Here is a 26,801-nt window from a genome sequence, read left to right as displayed (position 1 = left end):
TTAAAGGTTTAAAATTAATTATAGGGAGAAGGATTGGCTCAGTGAGTAAAGACACTGACTGGCACTGAGTTTGAAGCAGGGGAGCCCGGTTCAATTCCCAGTGTCGGCTCCTTGTGACCTTGGGCAAGTCACTTTATCTCCCTGTACCCCAGGGCCCTGTGCCTGCAAAATGTCTCTGTAAAGTGCTACGTAAAACTAGCAGCGCTATACAAGAACATGCTATTATTTTAAAAAAAGGTGCAGTTTGAGAGTGCACCAATAAATGTTCAAAGTGGGTCCTGAGCAGAAATACTTTATGGTGAAACTTACCAGTCTCACTTTATCAGTCACAGGCTGTGACAAATTCTTCCCGAGATATTCAGACTCCGTAACATCCGGTGCAACACTAGCTGAAGAAGTCCCTGCTTTAGTCTCACGGACCAAGTGTCCTGCTCCGAGTTGCTGGAGTAATCTCTCTCGGTCATGTTGAAGGCTTGCCATGGCCTTGGAAAATGCGTCAATCTGATCAGCATAACTTGTACACTCAGAGGACAGCCTGGTGACCTCCAAGCCTCTGTCCGTCAATGCTTTACACACGGTTTCCATTTCAGCACACAGCTGCTCCAGTGTGGTTGTGTTTTCGGTGGCAAGAGGTCTCTCAGTAAGTAGAGAGTTCTCTTTAAGTAAACAGTAAAGATAGGATTTAACATTGTTTAGCTGTCGGTCAAGATCATCTCCTCGTACCTTCTCCGCTTGGAGTTGTGACGCATATCTTCCCTGGAGAACTTTAAAGTCTTCTATCAAAGTGTCTCTGTTATTCTGCAGGGCAGCCATTGCTTTCCCAAAAGACTCATTTTGAGATTTCAGTTCTTTATTTTCATGGTAAACATCCCAATATGTTGTTATTTCAGGCTTTTGTTCTGTCTCATTGATTTCATTACCAAAAAGACGAGCATCACGTTGGAAAGCCAGCACGTTTTTGTTATATTTCTCCTCTGCGTCCTTCGTATTTTTGTCAGATATATTCTGTAGTTCTTGAAATTTGGCCTTCATTTGTACCTCCTGTGTGCCAACTCCAAATTCATTTTTCTTTTTAGGCTCAAAAACAATCTTCTCTTTGTTTAGTGAAGCAATGAGGGCTTCCTGATCTCTGACCTTTGCGATTAGTTTCTGATTGTCTAGTTCTACAGACTCCGCCTTCTGCTTCTGCAATGCGTTGGTATTCTGCATCTCTTTATTTTGTTTCAGGAGATCGCATTTTTCTTGTTCTAGGTTCTTTATGTGGTCTAATTTTTGCCTCAATAATTCTTTTAATTGATCATCCTTCAGAGACAATACTTGGTTCAGTTCTTCTCTGTACCTAACTAGCTGTGCTCCCAGCATGGCATTTTCAGCGTTAAGATCATCTACTTGGTTTAGAAGATTCCTTAGTTCTTGTATCAAGGTATTGTTTTCACTAGCAGTACTAATAATGATGCCATCTTTCTGGTTCATATCTGTCTGGTGGCGATGGTGCATGTCCTTTAATTCAGAACAGAGCAGATCTCTGTCAGTTTGAAGTGAAGACATAGATTTTCTAAAAGCCTCAATTTCATTAGCAATCACAGTTTTCTCTTTTATTGCTTTTTCAGACATCTCTTGAAGATTTTTTAATTCATTTTCCCTCTTCCGACAATCTTCTTCAGCTCTTTCCTTCTGGATCTGGAAGGAGCTGAGTTGATGCTCATAACCCTCTTCCTGCTTCCTATAATAACTTTGTATTTGTGCTAAGTAACTGGATATTTCCCCGTCTTTTGAGGAAATGAGCGCAGAAATTTCTGCATCTTTGTTGTTAAGAATTTGTTTCATTTGCTGGGAAATGGTCACCTGCTTCTCTAAATCCGCCCTAAACTTCTCTCTTTCTAACAGAACCTGTTGGAAATCCTGTTCTTTTTGTACCATGTTTTCCTGCAGTATTTTCACCTCACATGCTACAACTCCAGTCTTTCCCACAAACTGTTTAAGAGACTGGTTTTCAAATTGCAACTTTTGTAAAACTTCCTCCCTACGTTGAAGAATGGTCTCCAATTCTTGTAGCCTGCTTATAACAACGCCATTGTTTTCTTTCATACTATTTACATCATGTGCATGGTTATTTTGTAAAAGTATTTTCTGCTCACAAATTTCGCTATTTATCTTTTCAGAATTACCTTCCCCTCTTGGCTCCGGAGGCATCCTACCGCCCTTGGCTACACCTTGTAATACATTTCTCTCCCTGCCCACTTCCTCGGACTGACTTTCAATCCTCTCTCCAACCTCAGACCTCACACTTCTAAACTCGGCAGTGAGACTGGCTATTTGATGCTCAGCACTTTCTAACAAATGCTTATGATATGAAAGCTCCTCTTTCAAGGACCATGCATCTTGACTTGATTTGGACAGTTTTGCTGCTGTATCGTCTAGCGCTTTCTTAAAATCTGCAACCTCCGCGTTGGCCTCCTTTACAGATCTCTCTAAATCTAATATCAGCTCTTGAAAATTTATGGAGTCCTGTTGAAGCTGGTTAATTTCTTGCTGCTTCTCTTTGAGAAGTTCTTGCAACTCTTTGGATTTATTTTTTGTTCCACTTTTATAATCCTGCGCACTTCTCACTCTTTCTTCAAACTCTCGGAGAAGCTGTAACTGTTGCTCTTCTTTTTCTCTCGTGCTGTTTTTGTCTGCCTTTAGACCCTCTACCTGCTGACTCAGAAAACGAGTTTGCAGCTGTAGCGACTTGAATCGGTCCATCAAGAGATCGTTCTTTTTCATAGAATCAAGCAGTTCTCTCTCCAAATGCTCTCTCTCGTTTTTCACTCTGCAGAACTGCTCTTGAACATTTTCATGCTCCTCATGTAGAAGGGACTTATCTTCTAAGATTTTAACTTTTTCACAGAGGCTAACATTATCTAGATGAAGGTTGTTGATGTCCCTTTCCAGTTTCAGAATGGTGCTCTTTTCCTGCTTCAGGTAGAGTTCAGATTTCTTCAGTTTTTCTAATAGATCACCTATTTCTTCAGTTGAGTTTGCCCAGCCTGGCTTGTTCTCTAAAAGTTCATGGTTTAACACATTGACCTTTTTGGGCTGCGTCTCTTTATCCGTGTGCAGCGCAGAAATGGGAATTTCCACATCAGATTTGGATGTTTCCATGTGAAGTTGCGTGTTCTTCGACGTAGTTTCACTGTTCAGGGGGTTCTCATTTTGCTTCTGATTTTTTTCTAACAATGTTTTCATATTTTCTGCTAATTTCTTGTTTTCCTCCACGAGCTGATCATTTTGGTGAGATTTTTCATCCAGATGACCCCTCTCTTCTGTTGAGGATTTCAACAAATCAGCTAGTCTGTCTGCTTCATTTTGCAATACATCTATTTCTTGCTCTTTGGATCCTACAGTTTTTGTCAGTTTGTCTATCAATTCATTGCTCTCCTGGATCTGATTTTCAAGCTCATGACTTTTAGATTGTACGCCATGAAATCTCTGAAGTATCTCATGTTTTTCCTTTTTGGTAAATTCTATAACCTGTCTCATTTTATCGATTTCATCACTAATGTTTTCGTATGCTTGGAGAAGGGACTCATATTCCTTATTTAATTCACAGTGTTTAGCTTTCCAACCTGACAACTCCACCGTCTGGGAATCCTGCAAGGCATTTAACTGAAAGGAAAAGGCTTCTTTTTCCTCAACTATTGTTTCCATTGTAGATTTAAGGCTTTCGCAAACGGCAGACAGATTTTCATTGACCATTAAGAGCCTCTCGTTCTCAGTGAGCAGATCTTCCTTTTCCTGATAGAGTAACGAGATTTCAGAGTTTTGCTTTTCATCGAGTTCAGCTAGTGAACATTTCAGTCCATCTATTGCCAAAAGAAGGGAAGCGACCTTTTGTTTCTGTATTTTGTTTTCTTTCAGCGCCTCTTTACGAGATATTAACGCTGCCTGTAACTTCCTCTGCACTTGTTCTTTGGAGTTACTGTCTTCTGATTGTCTTTCCTTGGCATCTCTTCTATGTTGGTCCATCTGTTCTTGCATTGCTAGGGTGTTCTGCAGAACCTTGCACTCAAGTTCCTCGATCGCTTTTTCTTTCCTGGAGCAATCTTCACAGACCGGCCCAGTGTGTCTTGCTGCTCTTCTCTGGCGATTTTCTTTCCGTGGTTTTGTTTCAGGTAACCCGTATATCGTTTCATCGCTGTACTTCTGAAATGGCTGTGTGCTGCTCTGTGATTGTAATGCCTCGTCTTCCTTGCAGGAGTTATTTATCTGTGTTTTTAGATTTGATATTTCAAGATTTGCTTTGTCCAGTTTTCCAGCGGATTCGTCCATTTCATCTTTGATTTGCTCAAACGCAGTTCTACGTTGATTTGCTTCTTCCTGACCCTCCATTAATTTTTTATGCAATACTTTAATTTCTTCCTCGGACGCCAATGTTTTTGTCTGAAGTGAAGCTTGTAGTGTTGCAATTTCTTCATTTTTTTCTAATGATACTTGAAGTTCATTTTTTAGTTTTTCAATTTCTTCCCGATTCATCCGGTGACCTGCAAAATACGCATCCTTCTCATTGCTTATATGTTGCACAAACATTTGCATGCTTTCCATCTCCATTTGTGAAATTTTAACCTTTTCCTGTAACAGACCAATCTCAACCGTCATGGTTTCTTTATCGTTCCGATACTGATCCAGTTGGCTCAATGCAATCTTCAGGTCACTTATTTCCTCTTGTTTCACTTCAAGTTCGGTGCACAGTTTCTTTATTTCATCCCTTAGCAACTTGGCATGTTCAGAGTTTAATTCTAGCAGCTGTGCATCCTTAGCTTGTACATGTGTCGCCAGCTCAGAGGTGAGGTTTATATACTGTGCCACTTTCTCTACCTTCTGCAACAGGGTTTCAGTTTCTGATCTCGGCTCTTCCAGTCTCACATCTGTCTGGTTCAGCTGTGTTTCCGTCTCAAGCAGTAGCTCCTGTTGTGTCTCCGTCTGTTTGTGTAAAGCATACACTTGCTCTTTAATATGGTCATACTCTTTGCACTTGGCTTGATAAACATGGAGTAACTCTGCATGTTCGGTCTTAAGGAGATCAAATTCTTTGATGTCACTACTCAAAGTTCCCAAAAGTGTAGCATGTTCTTCATCTTTGTTTGTTGTATCAACGTTTCCATCACTGTGTAAAAGGGAGGCATCATGCACTATTGTGTTATTTTGGTGTAACAGGCCAGCGTCATCCTGTTCACTAGCACTGGTTTTCACATGGTCAGAAATGCTGCCGATAGAGGTTTGTGGTTCCAAAGATCGAACCTCTGCTTTATCCATTTGATCCTCTGCTTTTTCAATGTGAGATTTGAGTTTTTCAACAGTTTCAAGCAGCTGTGAATTTCCTTCTGTTTTTACTGTTTCACGTCGAGATGCTTGAATCTGAGCAATAAACGTGTCTTTTTCCTGAATGGATCTCACGTATTCTTGACACATATCGTCTTTTTGAACGAGGCTGTGCTGTAATACACAGATCTTACTCTGTAACTCTTCCAACAGACATTGCTTCTCAGAAATAACATTGCTTACTTCCCTTGCATGTCCATCTTTCTCCAGTAGCTCTTGTTTAACATGCTGCAGTTGAGATTGAAGCTCCTCATTCTGACTCTCTATAAATTGCAGTTTGCAATTTAGCGCATCAACATTTTTTCTAATTTCTGACGTTTTAAGTTGCTCCCCGTGTATTACATCCTTTCTGCTCATTTCAAGTTCTTTGTTTTTTTGCATTAAATCTTTCCGAATAACCAGTGCTGCATGCAGTTTCCTTTTTAAGTTTTCCTTTTCTTTGCCAAGTTTCTCAAGTTGGAGCTGCAGGAGGTCTTTTTCACTCGCCAAGTTGCTTAAGGACACCTCCTTAGCAGCCTGCATTTGCTCATAGTGTTGCAACTCTGCCTTCAGCTCTTCCAGTTTCCGAGAGAGTTCACTTATTTCTAATAAACAGGAATGCTTAGAGGACTCCAAGTTCTGGATTTCAGAGTTCAAAACATTTTTCTCTTCACAAAATGTAACCATTTCACTAGACATGGATTCCATGACCTGCATAAGACGCACGTCTTTTTCTTTCACTTGATCACTTAGTGCAGAGAGTAGCTCTTTCTGTTGGCTCAGCTGCATATTCAGGTCTTGTACCAGAACATCTCTACCCTTAACATCTTCTAGGAGCTCCAGCACCTTATTACTGTCCTCATTCTGTTTCCAACGACTCTGTTGAAGCTCATCCTTTGATAGATTTACTTCCTCCTGGAGCGCTAGAACACGCTCGTGTATTTGCATCAGCGCGCGTTCCTTTTCTTGCAGCAGACATTGCTGCTGATCATTTTTATCTCTAGACGCTGCAATTTCTTCCATCAGAGACTCCGTTTCCCGCTTATAATCTTTTAGTTTTTGTAGATCTATATGTAAAAGCGCCCTCTCTTTCTCAAATGAAATCACTAATTGTGACTTCTCATCCTTTAGGTTATCTAGTTCTCGCTCTCTTGCCACAAGTATTTGCTTTAACTCTGTTACAATGGACTCATGGGTTAAAGCTACCGACAACATGGATGAAAGCTTCTTTAATTTGCTTTTGGAATCTGACGGATGATCAAATGAAGCATGTTCCGCGAGATGCTCATCCCACAATACATGTAACTGTTCTTCTACAAAATGCAAGTCTTTAAGTAACGTTTGTATTTTATCCTCCTTTAATTGTATGGCATTTTCTAAACTGCTGATATGTTTACCAAGTATGCCATTGCGCTCATTAACACTATGACATTCCCTTTCTGATCGTTGTTGTAACTCAACAAAACTTTCTTCTAGCTTTTCTATTTTCAGTTTTAATTCATACATTTCTTCGGTCTTTACACTAACCTGCTTTTGAAGATCATCCTTTTCGATCTCCAGCTGAAGTGTCTCTGCACATGCGCGCGCTTCAGATTCTTTCAAGTCAAGTGCACGTTTTCTCTCAAGCTCTTGAACTTCTTCTGCTTTTTCCGTTAAGTGCTTCTGGAAAGTAGCCTCTGCGTTTTCCTTTTCTGCCTGCAACGCTCTTTCTAAACGCACCTTTTCATGCATCAAAGAGTCAAACTGCAGCTGAAAATGTTCTCTCTGAATCTCACGGTCATGCTGATCCTGTGAAAACTTAGAACTTAAATTATTTAGATCAGACGTCAGATTATCAATATGTTGGCTTTGATCGTTACATTTTTCCTGGAGATTTTGTACCAATGTGTCCTTCTGCTCGACCTCCTGTGTGAATGCGTTAAACTGGGTGGCTGATTTCTGGTGCTCTAGCTTCACAGATTCTAACTCTATTTTCATACTTTGCAGTGACTGCTGATTTAGCGATAGAACATCATCTTTCTCCTTGAGAGCCTGAGATATAGTTTTGCAGTTGGTAGCACTTTTGTCTCGTTCCTCTCGGAGATGATTAGCTTCGCTAGTGAGGGCTTGAAAATGACTTTCCGCTACTTGAATGCAGACATTTTTCTCATTTAAAGAGCGAAGAAACGTAGAGATCTCTTCTTCCTTTTTGATGAGCGACTGCTCGAGCTCTTGTTTTTTTTCATGAAGAGCTGCATATTTATCCTGCAAATTCTGTACAGCATTTCCCTTTTCAGCAGCTGAATTTTCAAGATCTTTTAATTTATCGGTAAGTTCCTGCACGCAGTCCTGGAGCTGAGAAACTAACATTGTTCGCTCTTCTAACTGCGATATTATCAACGCCTCCTTCTTTAAAACTGAAATCTCATTTTCCTTCACAAAAATCTTTAATTCGTTCAATTCGCAGCTCTGATTTGCCTTCTCGTCCTGTAAATTCCTAAATATTTCTTCCAAATGTGCTACTTGCTGCACCAAGGTTTCACACTCCGCCTCCTTACCCTGCAGTTTTAATTTTATTTCTGTATTCTCTAACATTAATTTGTTTACATTCACATCTTTTTCTGATAGAACAGCCTTACGCTGTTCATTTTCAAATATCAGCGTTTCTAACTGATTTCTCTGCATATCTAAGGAGCCTTGTACTTCACAAAACTGGGCCTTCACATTTACATAATCATCAACCTTCTGTCTTAAAGCTTCGTCTTTTTTGGTTAAAGTTCTACTTAATTGTTCTACACTTTCGCTAAGGTTTTTAATCTGACAATGAAGGTTAGAAATGACCTCAACATGTTCTGATAACTGGACTTTTAGCAACTCTGCCTCTTCGCTTTTATCTCTATACAACTTCAAGTCCTGACCCAGCTTCCTTAATTCCTGGTCTTTGTCAGTAATTATCTGCTGCTCCCGCCGCCGACTCTCACAGAGAGCATCGTCTAACTCGTTCTGCAGAGCGGACATTCTCTGGAGATAATGTCCCTCCCCTTCCAGTTTGTTTTCAGTTTGCTGAATCAATTCTTCTTTCTGACGAAGTAGTGCTTCTTTCTCTTCCACCTTATATATTAGTGTTTGTTTCTCTACAAGTATTGTATCAATTTCATCCTTCAAAGACAAAATAGCATGCCCCTGCTCAGATAAATGCAAAGTCAAAATATTGATTTCTTCTAACTTTTTAGCCAATTCAGTGTTTACTAGTTCAATGTTAGAACTCATGGTTTTATTTTCGATCTTCAATGTGTCCGTTAGTTCCCTTAACGAGTCAGCTTCCGATTGATTTTGCAGCCCTTGTGACTTCAGATGGTCACATTCGGTTTTAATATCAGACGCTGACAGCAAAGCATTCTCTTTATCTAGCTTTAACTTTTCGGCTTCATTATTGATCATTTCCAGTCTACTAGATAATACTGCATTCTCTTCTATCTTGTCATCAATCTTCTGTTGCAGAATTTCAAGGTCTGCTTTTTGATTTAAAAGTGAAGCATTTAACTCTTCTATGCGCTTTGCAAATCCTATATTTTCCTCCCTTAGATTCTGTTCTTCATTTTGTAGTTTCATGAAGCTGGCATTCACCTCCTGTACTTGCACATGGTGTGTGTCAATAATCATGTCTCTTTCTTGTAACGATTGCTTTCTTCTTTCAATATCTACAGTTAGTTCTTCAACTTGCTTTTGTAAAAATGTGTTTTTTTCTTGATTTTGCTTCAGATTCTCACATGCAGCATTGTATTCAGCAAACTGAACTGCAAGTGCCTCCGCCGTTCCCTGAGCGCGTTGGTGAGCTTCCTTCAACTGAGTTTCCAAAGACTGCATTTGAGTGTGTAAATCCTGTGATACCTCCCCTTCTTCTGCGAGACGTTTCTTTAAACCGACGCATTCTTTTGCTTTCTCTTCTAACTGCTGGGTAGCAATACCGTCTTTTTGCAAACTCTGCACAGAAATATGCTCAATTTGTGTCAGCAATTCATCTTTATCACACACAAGTTTAGAAACGGTTTTCTGTTCTTCCATTAGTAGTTGCGCTGTGTCAGCCTTCTTCCTTTGTACTTCTTGTAGAGTCTGGCTCAGTGTTAGCATTTCACATTCTTTACTGTGCAGTTCTTTCAGTATTTGCTCTTTTTCCCCAAACAAATGTTGCCTCTGTTCGTCCAAGTCCTGCGCCTTGCTTCTAAATTCCTCAGCAGTGCTTACCTGGGCAGCTAGACTTCGGTCTCTGTCTGCCAGAGCCTGTTGCAGTACCTTATTCTGCGTTGCCAGTTCATTCAGCACTACATCCAGCTTATTAATCATTTCTGATTTCTCACTGAGCTGCTTTCCCAATTCTTTTCTCTCTTCCTCTAGAGCGCCTAATTTTTCCTCTCTTTCCTGCACAGCCGTTTGAAGCTTTTGCTGCAAAGAGGACACATCTTCTTGCTTGGTTTGCAATTCCTTGTTTAGTGTGTCGTGATGCTCCTTTTGCTCAGCAAGTTCTTTTGATAAATGCTCCAACTCTTCATCTTTTTTCGACATTCCAGAAACTAATTTGTTGTACTGCTCTTTTGCCAACTTCAGCTCATTTTCAAAACTCTGTTCTTTGCGGTTCTTTTCTTCAAGCAAACCTGCAAGTTTTTCTTTTTCAGAACGATCTTTCTCTATCTGTGATCTGAACCGGTCCATTTCCTTTTTGTGGTCCATTTCCATCTCTTCAAGTTTCTCAGCAGATGCATTCAGCTGTTCTTTAAGAGATGTGATTTGTGTTGTACACGCTGCAACATGATTATTGTGGGTTAGGGAGTTTTCCTGAATTTCTAAACGAAGGTTCTTAATGGTTGTGCCCTTCTCTTTGATTTGTCGGATTAACTCCTCTGCTTCTTTGGTTTTACTCTCATTCAGATGTTTTGCATTATTCAATTCCATATCCATGTCATTCAGTTGCTCAGAGAGGGAGGACATCTTTGCGCTCGCTTCTTGTACATCTGATGTCTGAGTTTCTAACAACAGGTGGATTTTCCTTTCAGCTTTCGCAAGAGCACTGGACACCTCTCTCATCTGGTCATCTTTAAATCGAATCTGCTCTTTAAAAATGAAAGCCTGTTCGGTATATTCTGTTAAGCTGGCCGAGAGAGAAGACATCTCCTTGTCCTTTTCTTGTAACACTTCTTTCAGAATGTCCATCTCTCTTTCGCATCTTTGCAGGTCATGAATAAGCTGCGACCTCTCCTCCAAGTGACTGCTGTTAAGTTTATCTAGTTCTTCATTTGTCTGGTCAAGATCCAGCTGCAGCTTTTCTAAAGTAGTGTCTTGCTTTAAAACCTGCAATTTTAAAATGAAAGTATATAAGCAAAGCTCAGCGCTACAAACACCACTCACAGCCCTAGACGTACTAAAACATATTAAAGAAAGGGTAAACAAAAGGGTGTTTTTTTTTTTTTAACTGAAACAGATTTACCGGCTGCAATTCTGCTGCTAGGAGTCTAACTATTGCAAATCAAAGCATTACGGATACTGTTGGCCTTTGATTGATGCAATAATCTCTACAGAAACAAAGTGAATTACACTGAAGTGCAGAAAGGCTAAACACGGCTATGTACTGATGTTGGCTGCACCAGCATTACCCTCTCTTTAAACGCAGACATCTTCTCTGCTAGTTCATTGTTGGCAGATTTCAGGGCCGAGCTTTCAGCTTCGGATTCAGTCTGCTTCTTTGTGGCCTCTTCAAGCTGGGATAACAAAAAAGAAATATGTATGAATAGGTTACATCAGGGGCGCACAAACTTTTTTTGCTGCGCCCCCTCCCCCCCAGCCTGCTTTCCTCCGTTGTGCGCCCCACCCTCCTTACCTCTCATGACGTCAAGTCACGTGTCCCGCGGCGTCATTTGATGTCACGTTACCAAGGCAACGATGACGTCACATGACCCCACGGCGTAATTTGACACAGTGTTGCCATGGTCACGCATCCTGAAGCCGGCTGAATCCTGGTAAGTAGATGCTGCAGGGAGCTCTCGCAGTCCACCGGCATTTAATTTAAATGCCTTGGGGAAGAGCTTGGGACCTCTGCAACCGCCCGCGCCCCCAGTTTGCGCACCGCTGGGTTACATCATCCCTTTCATGTTCTCATAATTAATCTTACTTCAATTTAATGCAGCAATACGTGCTGCCGCTCATATTTTCGGCAATTTTTTTAAATTTGTTGATCAGGAATTGGGAATCCCTAATGTCTGTGGACCCATGGGAATCCCTGATGTCTGCGGACCCATGGGAATCCCTGTCTGCGGACCCATGGGAATCCCTGATGTCTGCGGACCCATGGGAATCCCTGATGTCTGCGGACCCATGGGAATCCCTGTCTGCGGACCCATGGGAATCCCTGATGTCTGCGGACCCATGGGAATCCCTGATGTCTGCGGACCCATGGGAATCCCTGATGTCTGCGGACCCATGGGAATCCCTGTCTGCGGACCCATGGGAATCCCTGATGTCTGCGGACCCATGGGAATCCCTGATGTCTGCGGACCCATGGGAATCCCTGATGTCTGCGGACCCATGGGAATCCCTGATGTCTGCGGACCCATGGGAATCCCTGTCTGCGGACCCATGGGAATCCCTGATGTCTGCGGACCCATGGGAATCCCTGATGTCTGCGGACCCATGGGAATCCCTGATGTCTGCGGACCCATGGGAATCCCTGATGTCTGCGGACCCATGGGAATCCCTGATGTCTGCGGACCCATGGGAATCCCTGATGTCTGCGGACCCATGGGAATCCCTGATGTCTGCGGACCCATGGGAATCCCTGTCTGCGGACCCATGGGAATCCCTAATGTCTGCGGACCCATGGGAATCCCTGATGTCTGCGGACCCATGGGAATCCCTGATGTCTGCGGACCCATGGGAATCCCTGATGTCTGCGGACCCATGGGAATCCCTGATGTCTGCGGACCCATGGGAATCCCTGATGTCTGCGGACCCATGGGAATCCCTGTCTGCGGACCCATGGGAATCCCTGATGTCTGCGGACCCATGGGAATCCCTAATGTCTGCGGACCCATGGGAATCCCTAATGTCTGCGGACCCATGGGAATCCCTGATGTCTGCGGACCCATGGGAATCCCTGATGTCTGCGGACCCATGGGAATCCCTGATGTCTGCGGACCCATGGGAATCCCTGATGTCTGCGGACCCATGGGAATCCCTGATGTCTGCGGACCCATGGGAATCCCTGATGTCTGCGGACCCATGGGAATCCCTGATGTCTGCGGACCCATGGGAATCCCTGATGTCTGCGGACCCATGGGAATCCCTGATGTCTGCGGACCCATGGGAATCCCTGATGTCTGCGGACCCATGGGAATCCCTGATGTCTGCGGACCCATGGGAATCCCTAATGTCTGCGGACCCATGGGAATCCCTGTCTGCGGACCCATGGGAATCCCTGATGTCTGCGGACCCATGGGAATCCCTGATGTCTGCGAACCCATGGGAATCCCTGATGTCTGCGGACCCATGGGAATCCCTCATGTCTGCGGACCCATGGGAATCCCTAATGTCTGCGGACCCATTGGTTTCCAGCAACACAAGGTTTTTTTTGGCCTATTGGGCCTGAACATTTTCCTGGTGAACACACATTGGCCACAGGATCGGGGCTCGTACATCAGCCGCCACGAGATTACTTTGCGGCTTTCTATTGGTGGCCCCCAGTGGTCATGTTTGAAAAACTTCAAAGAAACTACAAAAACTTCAGTCCATTTTACTTCAGAGGACCCCAGACCTCATCTCCCCGGGACCCCGCACTTCAGATAAGATAAAAAGGTAAGAAATACATTGGTGGGGTGAGGGGGTGACGAGGAGGGCGCTGCTTCAATTCCTATCGCAACTACGGAGTTATATATCTTTTTTTCCGTTTGTAAGTTGTAGGGTGCAGCCAAAGATGGGGTGACCACCCGGCTTCTGATTTTCAGGATTAGAGACGTTTCTTAGCTTGTTCACAAACCGTATGTTGGGGAATTAAATAGGCGCTATATGTACAATGTACTAAAGCAGGGGTGTGCAAACTTTTCCGTGCTCCCCCCGCTCCTCCTTGCATCGGCTGCGTCACATGACACTGGGTTGCTGTGGCAACGTGTTGCTATTTGACGCCGCGTTGTCATGGCGATGTGTCGCCAGAGAGTAATTACAGAGGCCTCGCGCGCTCTCCACGCACCCCCCCACCCCCAGAAAATCTTGTGCGCCCCCCTGTGCTAAAGAACGAGAATGACACTACTGTATGTGAATTTGTTCTAACATACATGGTGAGATGTAAGGTTTGAACTTACTTGCTGCCCCTTTTGATCCAGCTTCTCAGAGAGCACTCTGCCCAACACCTCCTTTTCTTGTACAGCTTGCTTTAATGTTTCCACTTGCTCCGCTTTTCCCGTTGCAGACACTATTATTTCCTCCTTTTCCACGATTGCGTTTTCAAGAAACAGGTTTCGGTCTGTTAAACTAACATTGATAGCCATGGAGATGGAATCAGCTTAGAAACACCATAAACACACATTTTTGCGGTCGTGATAAAACAGGTTACGTTGCTTTCCAATAGTTTAACAAAAAAAAAAAAACATGCGTAGAAAACAGCATGTAAGCAATAACGGCGATTTGGCAATTGCAACCTTTTATATTTTTTACTTTCCTACCTCAAGCAGCAATATTATTTTCCAACATATTTCTTTTTTTTTTAATTTATATATCTAAAGCATGAGACAATGTATAATTCTACATTATGACCTAAAACTGACAATCGTTTGGTACTCGTTATAAATCTGTAAAAACCCCGATTGTATGCCTAACATAATGGTTGCTTCAGTCAGTGTAACTCAGCAGCTACAATGTATCCTTATATTACTACTGTAACATTATCTATTGTTACAGTTTGCAGCCCAAACTGCTGGGAACATTTGCAGCAAATTATCCTAAACAGGAAAGTGTTGCAAAGATCTTGCACTGCTGGGGAGGTAAGATAAACCCTGCTATAGAAATCAAAGGATTATTTAAAACGGATTAAAAATGGCATTAAGAGTTCAATAAAAACAACAAAATAAAAATAAAAGGAGTCACTATTATCTAATACTACAGAACAGATTTTTTTTTTTTTTTTAAAGCATAAGATTTCACGTTTTGCTGCTTTTACAAATAATTAGGAGTGATGAGAAATGATACCCTTTCAGTTGTTCATGCAAGGTCGAGACGAGAACTTGGAGCTTTTCAGCCTCCCAATCGTGCTGGTGACTGAGCTGCATGAGCTGCGCCTGCAGACGCTCATTTTCACTCTGCAACAAGAAGCAGCACACCGTGTCTGAATACATGCACCGCCGAAATGATTACAAACGCTCTGAGCCAATGTAAGGAAACAAGAGGGGGTACTCTTCTGAAATTACCATTTAAAGCAGCAACTACCCCAGAAGCCTATAGGAGTGGTTATAATGTAATGTTGCTATCTTGTACCCTGAGCAGGCCCTGCTCGTTTTAAAAGGAAAATTAAGGATTAAAAATCATGATCATGAACTTCTAGCATCTGGTATTGTTTAGACAGAACAGGGCTCCGGGGAGAGCTCCATGTTAATCTCCAGACACTTACGATTTCAAATGCTTTTAACTCTGGAAGAAAGTATTGGGTTAAAAATAATAATAAAAAGAAACACCACCGCATTGGAAAGAGCAAGAAGAGATTTCTCAGCAAGTAAAATGCTAAATAAATCCTGTGATCTGAGGAAGCTGCTGCTTTAAATAAAATTAGACTGCTTTTAAAAAATAAATAAAAAACACAAACACCTTTAAAACACTCCAAGTGTAAGTCACCCACCAAAGTCACATTTAGAAGATGTAAACCCAACATACATTCACACTGTTATTAACAAGCACCCAACAGGTAACCGCTGTAAACAGATTGCTAGTAAAAGTCCTAGAACTGATCAGACATAAAAATACCATTCATTTGCGTTATACATTTATACATTTCTCCTTCCATAGTGGAGAGGCTGCACGGCGGATCAGTGTGTACCACTGACCTATACCACAGTTGACCATTGTTAGTTTTGAAGATAACCATAAAAACATGTTTGGTTCACATTGCAATGTAGTCGGAGGGTTAATATGCACAACAACCACGATCAAAAAACGCGCCAGAGCAGCACACAGTGTTATAAACGTGAAACAGCGAGACGGTGTGTGGCACACCGGGTCAGTGCTATCCCTTCACAACAAACACAAGCATTGTGGGAAAGGGCAGAACACACCTGAATATATGTCAATGGGTGACCTTCTTCCTCTACATCAAATGTTACCTGTGTTAGAAGGTTGTTACAAGACCTTAAATATGAACCCACTGCAGAATCTTCACTTATTTTCAGAATCATTCTTTTCAGAAAGAAAGTCTCAGTTAAAACACAAAGTATTATAAACGTCACTTTGCCAGGCACGGCGTTTTATTTCAGTACGTTACACGACATAAAGAATCATATGACCGCCAGGTTCCCATAAGCCAAGTATGTGAGACAGGTTAATGTTACAGTGTTGCACCTGAGCGCACAACACACAGGTTGCAAGGTGCAATGTGCAAGGATGTCTCATGCCTCTCCCTGGCTGCCAATAAGGACAGAATAGATAAGTGGAAACGTACCTGCAGAGATTCGATTCTGGCTTGTAATTGTAAGCGGTCCTCTAGCTCTTGGCAACGTTCCTCCAGTGTCATCATTTGCTCCTGTAGCTGGTTTCGTTCTAACTCCAGCTCTTCAACCACTGTCCGTAAACCTGCAGAGATGGAGTGCACAATACATCTTACCAATGATAAAGTAAACCAAGAAACAAAAGCATCAATTTTGCCAAAACTTAGACAACACACGACAATTACCATTTAGATGCTTTACTACCAGAGGAACTTTCAAAGGAAAGCAGTGGGGATTATAACCGGAGTGGGTTAGAAATCCCTATAATATAGTTTAAACTTAGAATGATGCAAATAACTTTTTTTGTTTTTGTTTTGTTTTTTTAGCATAAATCCAGCCTCAAAGTTTTCCTTTGAATAAATGATGCACGTTATGTCAGTGGAACTGCAGTCACTGGGCGATAGTAGTTAGAGGTGAAGGGCTGGGAATCGGTCTTTGTAATATTTAAGGAAACAAAGTTAATGCCACAAGAGACGGACATCACCAGCACCAGCGTTTCATGCACAGAAGCAGTTTGTGGCACGGTCAGCATCACAGATCGCACTACGCACAGGAAAACAAACATGGAAACGGTTTGGCCAGATACTCAGAGGCGAGGCTCATGGTCAGAAAGTAAATACAAAAAAAAAAGGGGGGGGGAGAGGGAGAGAATAAATATCTGAATGTTGCAACTAGCAAAATGCAGTGATGTTTAGCTTTTTAAGTCAAGAAACGTTTCACATTTTTTTCTTACCCCATTAAACCCATCTTATCTATTCTATGTAATGTATACACACAATGTGTTTTCATGTGAAATGTTCCATCTAAACTTTATAAAATAAATTAAAAAAAGGAGAATATTGACATAAGTAAGGGACCTGTTATGAAGATAGAAGTGACATCTAAGTTGGAAAAGAAGTCACATAAACCAAGTTAAGTTTCTCTTGTTCTCTCAACGGAATTCAAACTTCTTACCATACATGAAAGTTTACAACAGTCAGGACAGGCATTGCCAGCCCCACACGGAACGCCGCACACAATAAACATGAGCCAAAACTAGGCAGTTCATCCAGCTTGCACATGCTTCAAAACTAAAGAAAAAACACCAAGAAATGAACCAAAAAAAAAAGGCACAAAATTAAATATTTTCAACATGTTAAGAACTAACATGGAATGAGCGGTTAGATTGAAAAAAAAAAATGGTGAAAAAGTGATGCAGTGCATGCTGTAACCCCTTCAATGCCAGAGGCCAGGGGCTCATAAACTGTCTAGTTGGTGTCACACCTGAGCTAGGAGAACTGTATTCAGGCCACCAACCTCCCATGTTCTCGCCTTCAGCAGAGTCAATGCTGTCCAAAGTCATATTCTGATCGTCAAAGACTTTTCTGTTGTAATCATAGACCTCCTATATTAAAAAGTAAAACGTAGATAAATAATACTGCAACTTAAAATTAAGTAAAAACAAGGTCACGAAGAAAAAACCCCAACAAATGCGTCCAGGCAAACCGCAAGAACGTCGGATTTCTTAATTCTTTTATATATTCAAATTGCATTTTTCTTTAAATATAAAAAATAAAGCAAGCCTGACTCAAGCAGACGCTTCCTAGCATGCCGTTCTGTGTAGTAACTTGTCATTGCATCCACTAATGTAACTGTCCAGGAAGAGATTTGCAATTCAAACACAAAATAGATGCATACAAATGTAATTTTCACTGGACGTGGTCTGATAACTGTATATATAAACATTAGGAGCAGTATACTGAAGAGTGCCCTCTGTTAAAACAAACACGTAAACTGCCAATAGAAAATTAAAAGGGTTATTTCAAATAACAGACGTATAGTTGCAGCTTCAGCTCTCACTATTCTTTATACACTTTCCCACCACAGACTACTCAATACATTTCCCCAGAAACCAACCCGACCAATCGAGGAAGCACCAACTACTCAAATAAAATCATCAGATTATTGCCGCGTTCAGCCCGAAACTTCAATTCCCTGGTTTGGGATGCATTGTTCCTTGCTTAGTGGTGTATTTCTGCCCAGCTGTGAGCACAGGCACTTTTAACCTTCTTCCGAGTCCCATGTGGTCCCAAGCTTGTGGAGAGGAGGCTGATATTTCCTGTAGGGTAACGCACAGACTATAATACAGCACTGGGTATACAGTAAGTGCATACTGACCTGCAGCTTGGCTGTCCCCTTGTTCCCTTTCCTTCTTGCATGCCGCAGTTTGCCCATCCCTCGCGCTGCACTCAGTTCCTCCTCCATCTCCAGCTGCCCTGAGCCCATGGCTGGATCGGAGCAGCCAGGAAAGAACCAGTCATCCTCAATCAGTTTTGTGCCACAGGAAAGCAGTTCATACACGAGACCATAACAAAGTGACCACGTCCCCACAAACCCACACTCAAAGCCACACAGTAGTTCATTTTGTGAGTTCCCCGGACACAAGTCATTCTACAGAAGTATTCAAACATCGCTGTTTAGCAAAATCTCGTCAATATTTTGAAACTGCAAATATAGCTCTTTTAGGTCGCCAAACAGGAAAACATTGACACATGCAAAATGAAAGGATGCACACATTTTTAAGGAACACACTGGATGAGACTGTAGTTTTAGTATCAGCTGATTACTCCCATTGGTATGTAAATTAAACCATTTCAGGGGGTAGCTTTAATTTTCACGCAGATTAAAATGACCGTTAATTTGAGGAAGTCACAAGAATGAAACACACTGCACACTGGCGTCAAACCCATCTTATTAGGCACCAACGCTTTGATTCTTTTGTGACAATAATACATGGATTACTTAAAAACAAACATATTTGTAATTAAGTTTGTAATAGGCAAACTTAACATTCGGCTTCATTTCATTGAAGATAATTGCACAATTATAAGACGTTCCCATCTGTTTTGTGATCTGACAAAACATTCAATTGATCCGGTAAGCAATGTGTCATGCAAAGCGCACAATAGAAAAGCTCTTGGTGAAAACAGAAGTGTCACCAACTTCCATGAGGAGTTCAGTTGAAGAGTATGTGCAATTTTGCCTTTTGTCATCTCGAACCAGTCTGTAGTTGGAACGTGAAGGCCCAAACAGTCTAAAGTCATAATACTCTCCCTCCCGTGGGCAGAAATACAAGTGCTTGGGTAAAGATCGGACGTGCTCAGACTTTAGGAAAAGGCTTTGTGACTGGAGCGCTGGATTTAGCACTGCACAGGCTGAAGTACATAACTTCCGCCATAGACTGGCAACTGAACTCAAAGTTACTAAGCAAGATGTCACTTTTGCTTTCAAATGATTTAAAACGTGGTTCCTTAATTCAATCACTGTGCAAGGCTCATTTGTTTTCCAAAGGACCAAATAAAGTTTGATCTGTGATACAGCACGTTACAACTCAAGCAAGGCAAGGTCAGTGCAAGTTGTGCGATACAACACAATACAACTCCAGCATGGCAGGGTCAGTAAGTGAGTGCAAGTTGTGTGACAACACAATACGATACAACTCCAGCAAGACAGGGTCAGTAAGTGAGTGCAAGTTGTGTGATACAATACGATACAACTCCAGCATGGCAGGGTCAGAAAGTGAGTGCTATGATATGATAAAATAGCAACAAAATAGTTAATTTGTATAATGTGCTACTCTAACAATCCCGCACTGTAACAATTCACACACAACAACCCAAACAGTAAAAACAGTGATGAGTTAGTTACACCAGAAAGTGATTTAGGCAAAAATCAAACAGATTGAATTTGTTACAGTGTCAACAGAAGAAAAACAAGACAGACATCGGACACAAGAAGCAGCCGGAGTGATTTACTGCTGGCTGTTTCCGCCACCAGATAAAGCTCTATGGGGAACTCATCAGCAGTACATCACTGGCTGAAATGGCAAGAACCTGCATGCACAAAACTGATGGGAAACTATGTTCTTGGTGGCTGACCAAACCGCAGTGTAGGGTAGAAGAGTGGAGGGGAGGAAGGCTGAGCGCTCCTCATCAGATTTAATGGTAGAAAAAAAAAAAATGAAACAAAATAAACAAACAAACAGTCACATGCTCAGCCCGGGAATGGTAAACTCAAATACTACCAGAACACAGCGCCAATTGTTAAACTTTAAAATGCTACATAAAGATATGGTGAGAGACCAGGCAGCTGGAGCTACTGGATACCTCCAACATCTGGGCCTCCTCTCCTTATAATGTACTGATTCCGTGGCCTGCCTTTCTCGTGAAAATTGAAACTCCCAAATCAAAAGTATCCTCATCGAAACCCCCCAGTGATTTCCCAGTCAGACAGGATTTATTCATATTATTTATTAATCCCTCAGATGGGTCAGTCCCCTCCCGAGATATGAAATGCCTGGCAAAGCATTGCTGGCCTCTCAGGCACGGAAGAGGTTAAACACGGCCATTTCGGTGGACAAGATAACATGGCTGGGGAACATTAAGATGCCGAATGGCAAAAGTAATTCAACTACAATGTAGGACCCGGATATCACAAATGATTGAGTAACTGCTGTTTGGAAGTGGGGTTTCCTTGATCCAAGTTACACATTACTTGGTGAGTAGAGGATTTCAACTCATTTGATATCTATCTGATTAAGCCATTCAACACGAGGGCGAGAGGCACTCTTACAAATTCTCATTTATTTTTACCTATTAACATCTAGATGGGATACTCTTTGTACATACTGTCTAATTTGTTGTATTTTATTTCATTTATGGTTAGTGGTTAACTAAATAATAATATTGGTAGCGGCACATTTTTCATAATTATATAAGAGAAAAAGTAGCTCTTCTATATACGTGCAAAAAGATCTAAACTAAAAATATGAATTAGATTTTTAGGGCAAAGTACCAAAGACCCAACCACCAAGGATGTATGATTTAGATGTGTATGATTTTGCATACTATAACGCACATGATAAATAAGGTGTCCAACTAAAATTAGGGAACTCTGAAAGGGCAAAATATGGCAAGAATTTGGCATTTTCCCCATGGTAGATGTCAAATGCAAAAGCTGCAGCTATGGCGACATGCACTTTAAAAATGAGGTATCGACCAATGTAAAACTGCCACATGGAGAGACCGCTCAGCACACTGAATCAGACACAAAGTGAATTCACCTTCTCGCTCCTCTTCGATCTGTGCCATTCTCAGTGCTAGAACAGACTTGTCTTCTCGGCTCTGACCATGCGTGTCTTCTGTCTCTGGGATCAGCTCATTCCATTCCAGCAGCTGGTTTTGCAGCTCATCCGCACTGCCCGACTCACTGGTCTGAAACAGGACAATAAACACCAGTTCTGGAGCACAATACACAGTTGAAGCACAGACCACTTACAGCACAATTGCCAGTAAAGAAGAAAAACACACGAGCACATTTATATTCACATCCAGCTAGTTCACAAGTTAAAAAGAAACAAAAAACGGAGCCAGGGCTTTTTATTAGCTAGGGCCTGTTTGAAACGGTGAAGCCTTATCATAAAAGATAAGCAGGATGTGTTCCCTGCATGCTAAAGAGAACTGATCAAAGCACAGCTGCAAGTAATGCACATGTCCACGCTAATATCTCATTAGGTCACACCTGCGAGTCGGCCCTCTTTGTGACCTGCTCGAGGTCGGCCTGCAGCTTCCTCTGCTGCTCTTCGTAGATCACAAGCTTGGTCACAAGTTGCTCTTTGAAAACAGAAAACAAACAAAAAGTCATTAAAAAGGAAGAAACTGGGACTTACAAAAGTGGTAATACCTCCTGATCAGCGCCCACCCCGCACAAGGACAATTTGGGCTATAAAGCCGAGAAAAATAATAGTCAGCTGTTCTCTCAATTTCTATTGGTAAGATTCAGCCTCTAAGCCATGGCTGGCCAACTCCAGTCCTCAAGGGCCACCAACAGGTTAGGTTTTCCGGATATCACTGCTTCAGCACAAGAGGCTCAGTGGCTGAAGCAGGGATATCCTGAAAAGGGCCACCAACAGGTCAGGTTTTCAGGATATCCCTGCTTCAGCCACTGAGCCTCTTGTGCTGAAGCAGTGATATCCAGAAAACCTGACCTGTTGGTGGCCCTTGAGGACTGGAGTTGGCCACCCATGGCGTAGACTACGCATCATAAAAAAAACCCAGTTTTCCCCCAAACTGGTTTCTTCTTTGGTTAAGTATTTACCATTTAGAGACTGCAGTTCTGGTAATGATTCTAGTTTTGTCTTTAGCGCTTTCCTGTCATTTTCTAGCTCAGATATTTGACTCTTCAGCACCGAGATGTCGCGGTTTTTGGCTTCAGACTACAAAACAGAAAGAACAAACCAACCATGGAATACATTCGAAAGTTATTGTAAGGTTTAAACGTTAGAAAGCGCTTGCACACGGAGCATGTAAAAATAGGAAGATAGTCTGAACTAACTTGAGGACAGCTAAAGTACAAAAAGTCAGAACCATTACAGTTAATTAATATCAGTCAGCGATATGCAGATTTACACCGTCTTTAAAAATCCCTGACAGAATTACGTAAAAAAGAGAAACTACATTAGATAGGTCAAATTAAAAAGTACTTGTACAGTTTTTAGTTCTTCTTCCAACTGTCTGATTTTGGACTTTGACCATGCCTTCATTTTAAGGAATTTAGCTTCCGATTTACTTGCCTCTTCTGTTTTCAACTTCACTTCATCTGAAATACAAATATATAAAAGAACATCAACTGCAAATGCACTTGGATGTGTAACTTTGTCATGCGAATCGGAAATACTGCACTCCTGTGAAATGACATTCTTGCACCACAACACTTCCTACCCAAGTCTGAAATAGTGGTTGATCCTGGATGGTAAAGAGCCTTGCTCAGGCGATTAGAAAGTGTGTGATCTATTAGAAGACTGGCACTGGCCATGAAACCAGCTTGTGCCATTTCTGAGGCGCAGTTTATACAAATCAAAGCTCTAGGCTCCTGTTCCATGATTACTAACACTTTCCTTTGGTTCCAACACCAACTCTCCTAGAGAGAGGCTGAAACAAACAGGGTGTTCAATTATCTCTATTCATCTTCCTTTGTGAACAGCAAAGCTTAATGTTTCTTAACTATTTGTAAACACAATTCAGTAATCACATTCACCGACAGAGGGACCAGTGCTGCATTACTTCTCAGCACATGACAGACCAGGACTACATTATTAAAAAATCCCACAATTTACAGCATTGGTTTACAATGGCTCAAGATATACTGGTTAATTACATTTTATGCATGATCTCAATATTGTCTCCAACTAGAGATGAGCAAAACCGGGTGTGAGAAATCAGAACCCTCCAGAAAGCAGCATTTCAAAGTCCAGTATAAAATCCTTAAGATTTGAAGAACCAAAACGAGAGGGCGGCCCACGTTCCCATCTCTAGGGGTTTCGCACCATATCTTTTAAAAATATTTTACATTGGTCAGTCCTATTTAAGTTTCCTAATACAGCTCAACCCCCTTATAACGCTGCGTTTGCGGTCCAAAGAATCACATTGCGTTATATGCGGATCATGTTCGAAATAATGTACAGTTGTTAAGACACCAATAATCGTGTTGTAAAGTATTCATAATTATGAAAATTGGGAGCCACGCTTACATCGCGTTATAAGCGGATTCGCGTTGCAACGGATCGCGTTATAACGGGGTTGAGCTGTAGTTTTTATGATTGTGTACTTATTTTCCGCACTTATGCTTTAGTTTGCAATTTTAGCATTCTCCTGCTTATTAAGAACCAAAACAGAAGTGCAAGTGCCTACTCTTATATTTAGAATCTTGTGTTATCAAAGAACATACACTTGTACAACACAAACTAACAACTGTTGTTAGGAACCTACATATTTTGACAGCAGTACAGCTAAATTGTAGCTTGCCAGTACCACTAGACACTCCAACGTGTTCTATTAGACTGCATCACGTTACCCTCATGTTACAGAGGTTGTGCTAGATTATTTTTCTCCCCATGAAGTAAAATGTTGGAGTATTTTATTCCAAGAGGAGTGTGTGAATGTTTCCTAATAAGTGGTTCTTATGGGCAGCTTGAAAACAAATGGTATAAAATGTATTAGTATCAGGGGTGGCTTGAAACAGAGTGACAGGATGTATATGTTGGGGATAAGACTTGCTCTAATTTATATTCTGACAGGTGACCTGTTCGGGCCTTGGTCTGTTTTTCTTTATACATTAATACTAGGATTCATTGTTGTGTGTGTTTTAGCTTCATGAGAAACAAGTACGTCATTTAGTCTGGTTACTGTAGCCAAGATGAGTGATTTATATATCTCTTTGTCCTGAGCTTATAAGAAGAGAGCAATGTTAAGCATACGTTACTACCTTCTAAAGATGCTTGTTACATCGAATAGAAGCATCTAATGATCTACCTTCAGATACGTTAAACTGAGCTGACTTATACAGTATACTGTATCCCTGCTGAAAGCTGACTGAAGAATAAAGAATGCGGATTTGAACTGGGAGCATGTAAAATCCTGGTAAAAATATTTTATAAATAAATAGATGAAATTGAAGAAGTAGAAGAGAGGAAGTTTGGAATGTTTAAAGATAAAAGAAAGTCTGAGTTTCTGAACAAAATGTTTTTGATACATGAGGAAGAAATAATGGTTAAATATGAAATTGACTTAAATTGTAAGCAATGTGCAGCGTTAAGAGTTGAAAAATCAGTATTGCAAAATTCCTACAACTGTATCCGGAAAACATTTTAAATTGTATACTTAGTGGAAAGAGAAGCAGGAGAATAGATTAGCAGAAATTTAGAGGAATTGCAATGAAAATCATGGTTAGGGATTGATACTGAACGGAAAAATCAATTCAGCTCTCTGACTCTTGAAAAGCTTTGCAACTCACTGCAGCAGCCCCCATCCTTTCTTACTGAAACTTACGCAGAAGAAGTGGCATGTCTGAAGTATAGACGTTAAAGATTTACCGAGGAAGAAATTTGCTAGGATTCTAAAGTTGTTTTCAATTGGTTTTAAAGAAATGAATGCATATTATGAAAGTTCAGGTTAGTTATAAGAATGAAAAAGGAAATTCTTATTAAATTAGTTTTTTTATGCAAGAAAAAGAATAAAATTGTTTTTCTCACCAAGAATGTAGAGAAATACTATTGTTTAGTGAAGATTTTGGTATCAATGACAAGGTATAATTTTTTAGAATCATATGTAAATATTTGGCTACAAAATTAGATGTTTATCATTTCTGGTTGTCTAAATAATTCTGTGTTTCAAGTTAAGAAAAAATAAATAAAGGACATCCTATCAAATGTTTGTTTGTTTTAGAAAGATTATGGTAAATAGTTTAAGGAGTAATTATTATATGTTGTGGAGTGAAATGTTTTTATATGTCACTAACATTTAATAATTTTCAATTGAATAATAAGGGTTAAAATAAACCTACGTAGTATTCTTTTAGACCATTGCATTAGTGGATTTAAAAGAAAATGTTTACAATTTGACAGTTGTGCAAAGACTGTATATGTGTTCCATGGGACAATACAGTGGATTACATACCTATTAGAGGTATGGAATATTGCAAAAGACTCAAAGCAATACAGGCATGCCCCGCTTTAAGGACACTCACTTTAAGTACACTCGCGAGTAAGGACATATTGCCCAATAGGCAAACGGCAGATCGCGCATGCGCCTGTCACCACGTCCTGAACAGCAATACCGGCTCCCTACCTGTACCGAAGCTGTGCGCAAGCGGGGAGACTATAGAGCATGTTACAAATGCGTTATTTACATCAGTTATGCACGTATATGACGATTACAGTACAGTACATGCATCGATAAGTGGGAAAAGGGAGTGCTTCACTTTAAGTACATTTTCACTTTACATACATGCTCCGGTCCCATTGCGTACGTTAATGCGGGGTATGCCTGTACGTTTCCCAATATAGATTTGTATTTCTATTTAATTATTGTACTGTATAGCTCACTAATATATTTTTACCAGACCCAAGTATGAGTTTTGGTACCCCTAGGTTTTTGAGACAATATGAACAAAAGTAGAATATATGTGACTAAAAATAAGAAGTTTTTAAATAAAGTATTTAATTTTGCTGCTATAGAGAAGTCAGCAATTTAAATATATATTTGGAATACAAGTTTTTTTTTTTAAATAAGTTAAGTAAACTTTTTTTGTATTTTGGATGAGTTCCATTTTTTTACATAGACAATTGACAATATTTCCAGATTTTATGCCAAGGAGTTTTTTTGTTTTTGTTGTCATATTATTATAAAATTAGTGATACTGAGTAAAGTAAGATTACAGACTCACTGTAGAAGTTTAAAATTACCATACAGTTTTTTTTTTTTTAGGAATAATTATTTGTTTTAAGGATTTTGATATTTTTCATATTAATGACATCAGTAAAAAGATGATAGTTCAAATGTATTAAGCAGCTAATGGCATTGCATTGATGCAGTAGGAAGGTGAAACATATTTGTACTGAGATGCTGGCAATGGATCAGGTTTCTTTTTAAAATTGAGTCTAAACAAAAATACTCAAAAGTTTTTTTCTCAGTGTAAAAAAAAAAAAAAGTGGAGCGTGATAGTTTAACAAGAATGGTAGTAGAGAGAGATTGTGCAAAAAAGGCAGGTTCTTTGTATTGGAAGCCAAAATCGGTGAATTTGTTTTTATGTTCAAAGGTTTATATGGAAGGAATAGTTAAGAAAAAAGAAAAGTATTTTGACATTAGAAATAGTCATTAATGAATAAATTAATTTTTATTTTATAGGGAAGATTTTAGAGATCGGATTGAAGAA

General features: G+C 40.7%; 1 protein-coding gene across 7 annotated transcripts in view; it reads right to left on the bottom strand.

The window, feature by feature from the left end:
• The window catches only part of LOC142464223 (uncharacterized), a 57,207-nt gene that overhangs the window by 8,298 nt on the left and 22,108 nt on the right, over positions 1–26,801 (bottom strand). For 3 of the 7 annotated variants that reach the window (XM_075567604.1, XM_075567601.1, XM_075567598.1), the window contains 12 exons: positions 22,579–22,688; positions 22,188–22,305; positions 21,612–21,703; positions 21,154–21,304; positions 18,210–18,319; positions 17,316–17,436; positions 16,007–16,137; positions 15,624–15,671; positions 14,548–14,657; positions 13,665–13,833; positions 10,968–11,072; positions 310–10,665 (listed from right to left, as the gene is read on the bottom strand). In XM_075567604.1, the coding sequence (XP_075423719.1) occupies positions 310–10,665; positions 10,968–11,072; positions 13,665–13,833; positions 14,548–14,657; positions 15,624–15,671; positions 16,007–16,137; positions 17,316–17,436; positions 18,210–18,319; positions 21,154–21,304; positions 21,612–21,703; positions 22,188–22,305; positions 22,579–22,688 (11,621 nt within the window). The remainder of the gene's footprint in view (positions 1–309; positions 10,666–10,967; positions 11,073–13,664; positions 13,834–14,547; positions 14,658–15,623; positions 15,672–16,006; positions 16,138–17,315; positions 17,437–18,209; positions 18,320–21,153; positions 21,305–21,611; positions 21,704–22,187; positions 22,306–22,578; positions 22,689–26,801) is intronic. The other 4 variants (XM_075567603.1, XM_075567599.1, XM_075567600.1 and 1 more) reach the window with 4 other exon arrangements.

Source organism: Ascaphus truei, chromosome 12 (genome assembly GCF_040206685.1).
Source record: "Ascaphus truei isolate aAscTru1 chromosome 12, aAscTru1.hap1, whole genome shotgun sequence".
Lineage (NCBI taxonomy): Eukaryota > Metazoa > Chordata > Amphibia > Anura > Ascaphidae > Ascaphus > Ascaphus truei.
This window is presented reverse-complemented; position numbering and strand designations above follow the sequence as displayed.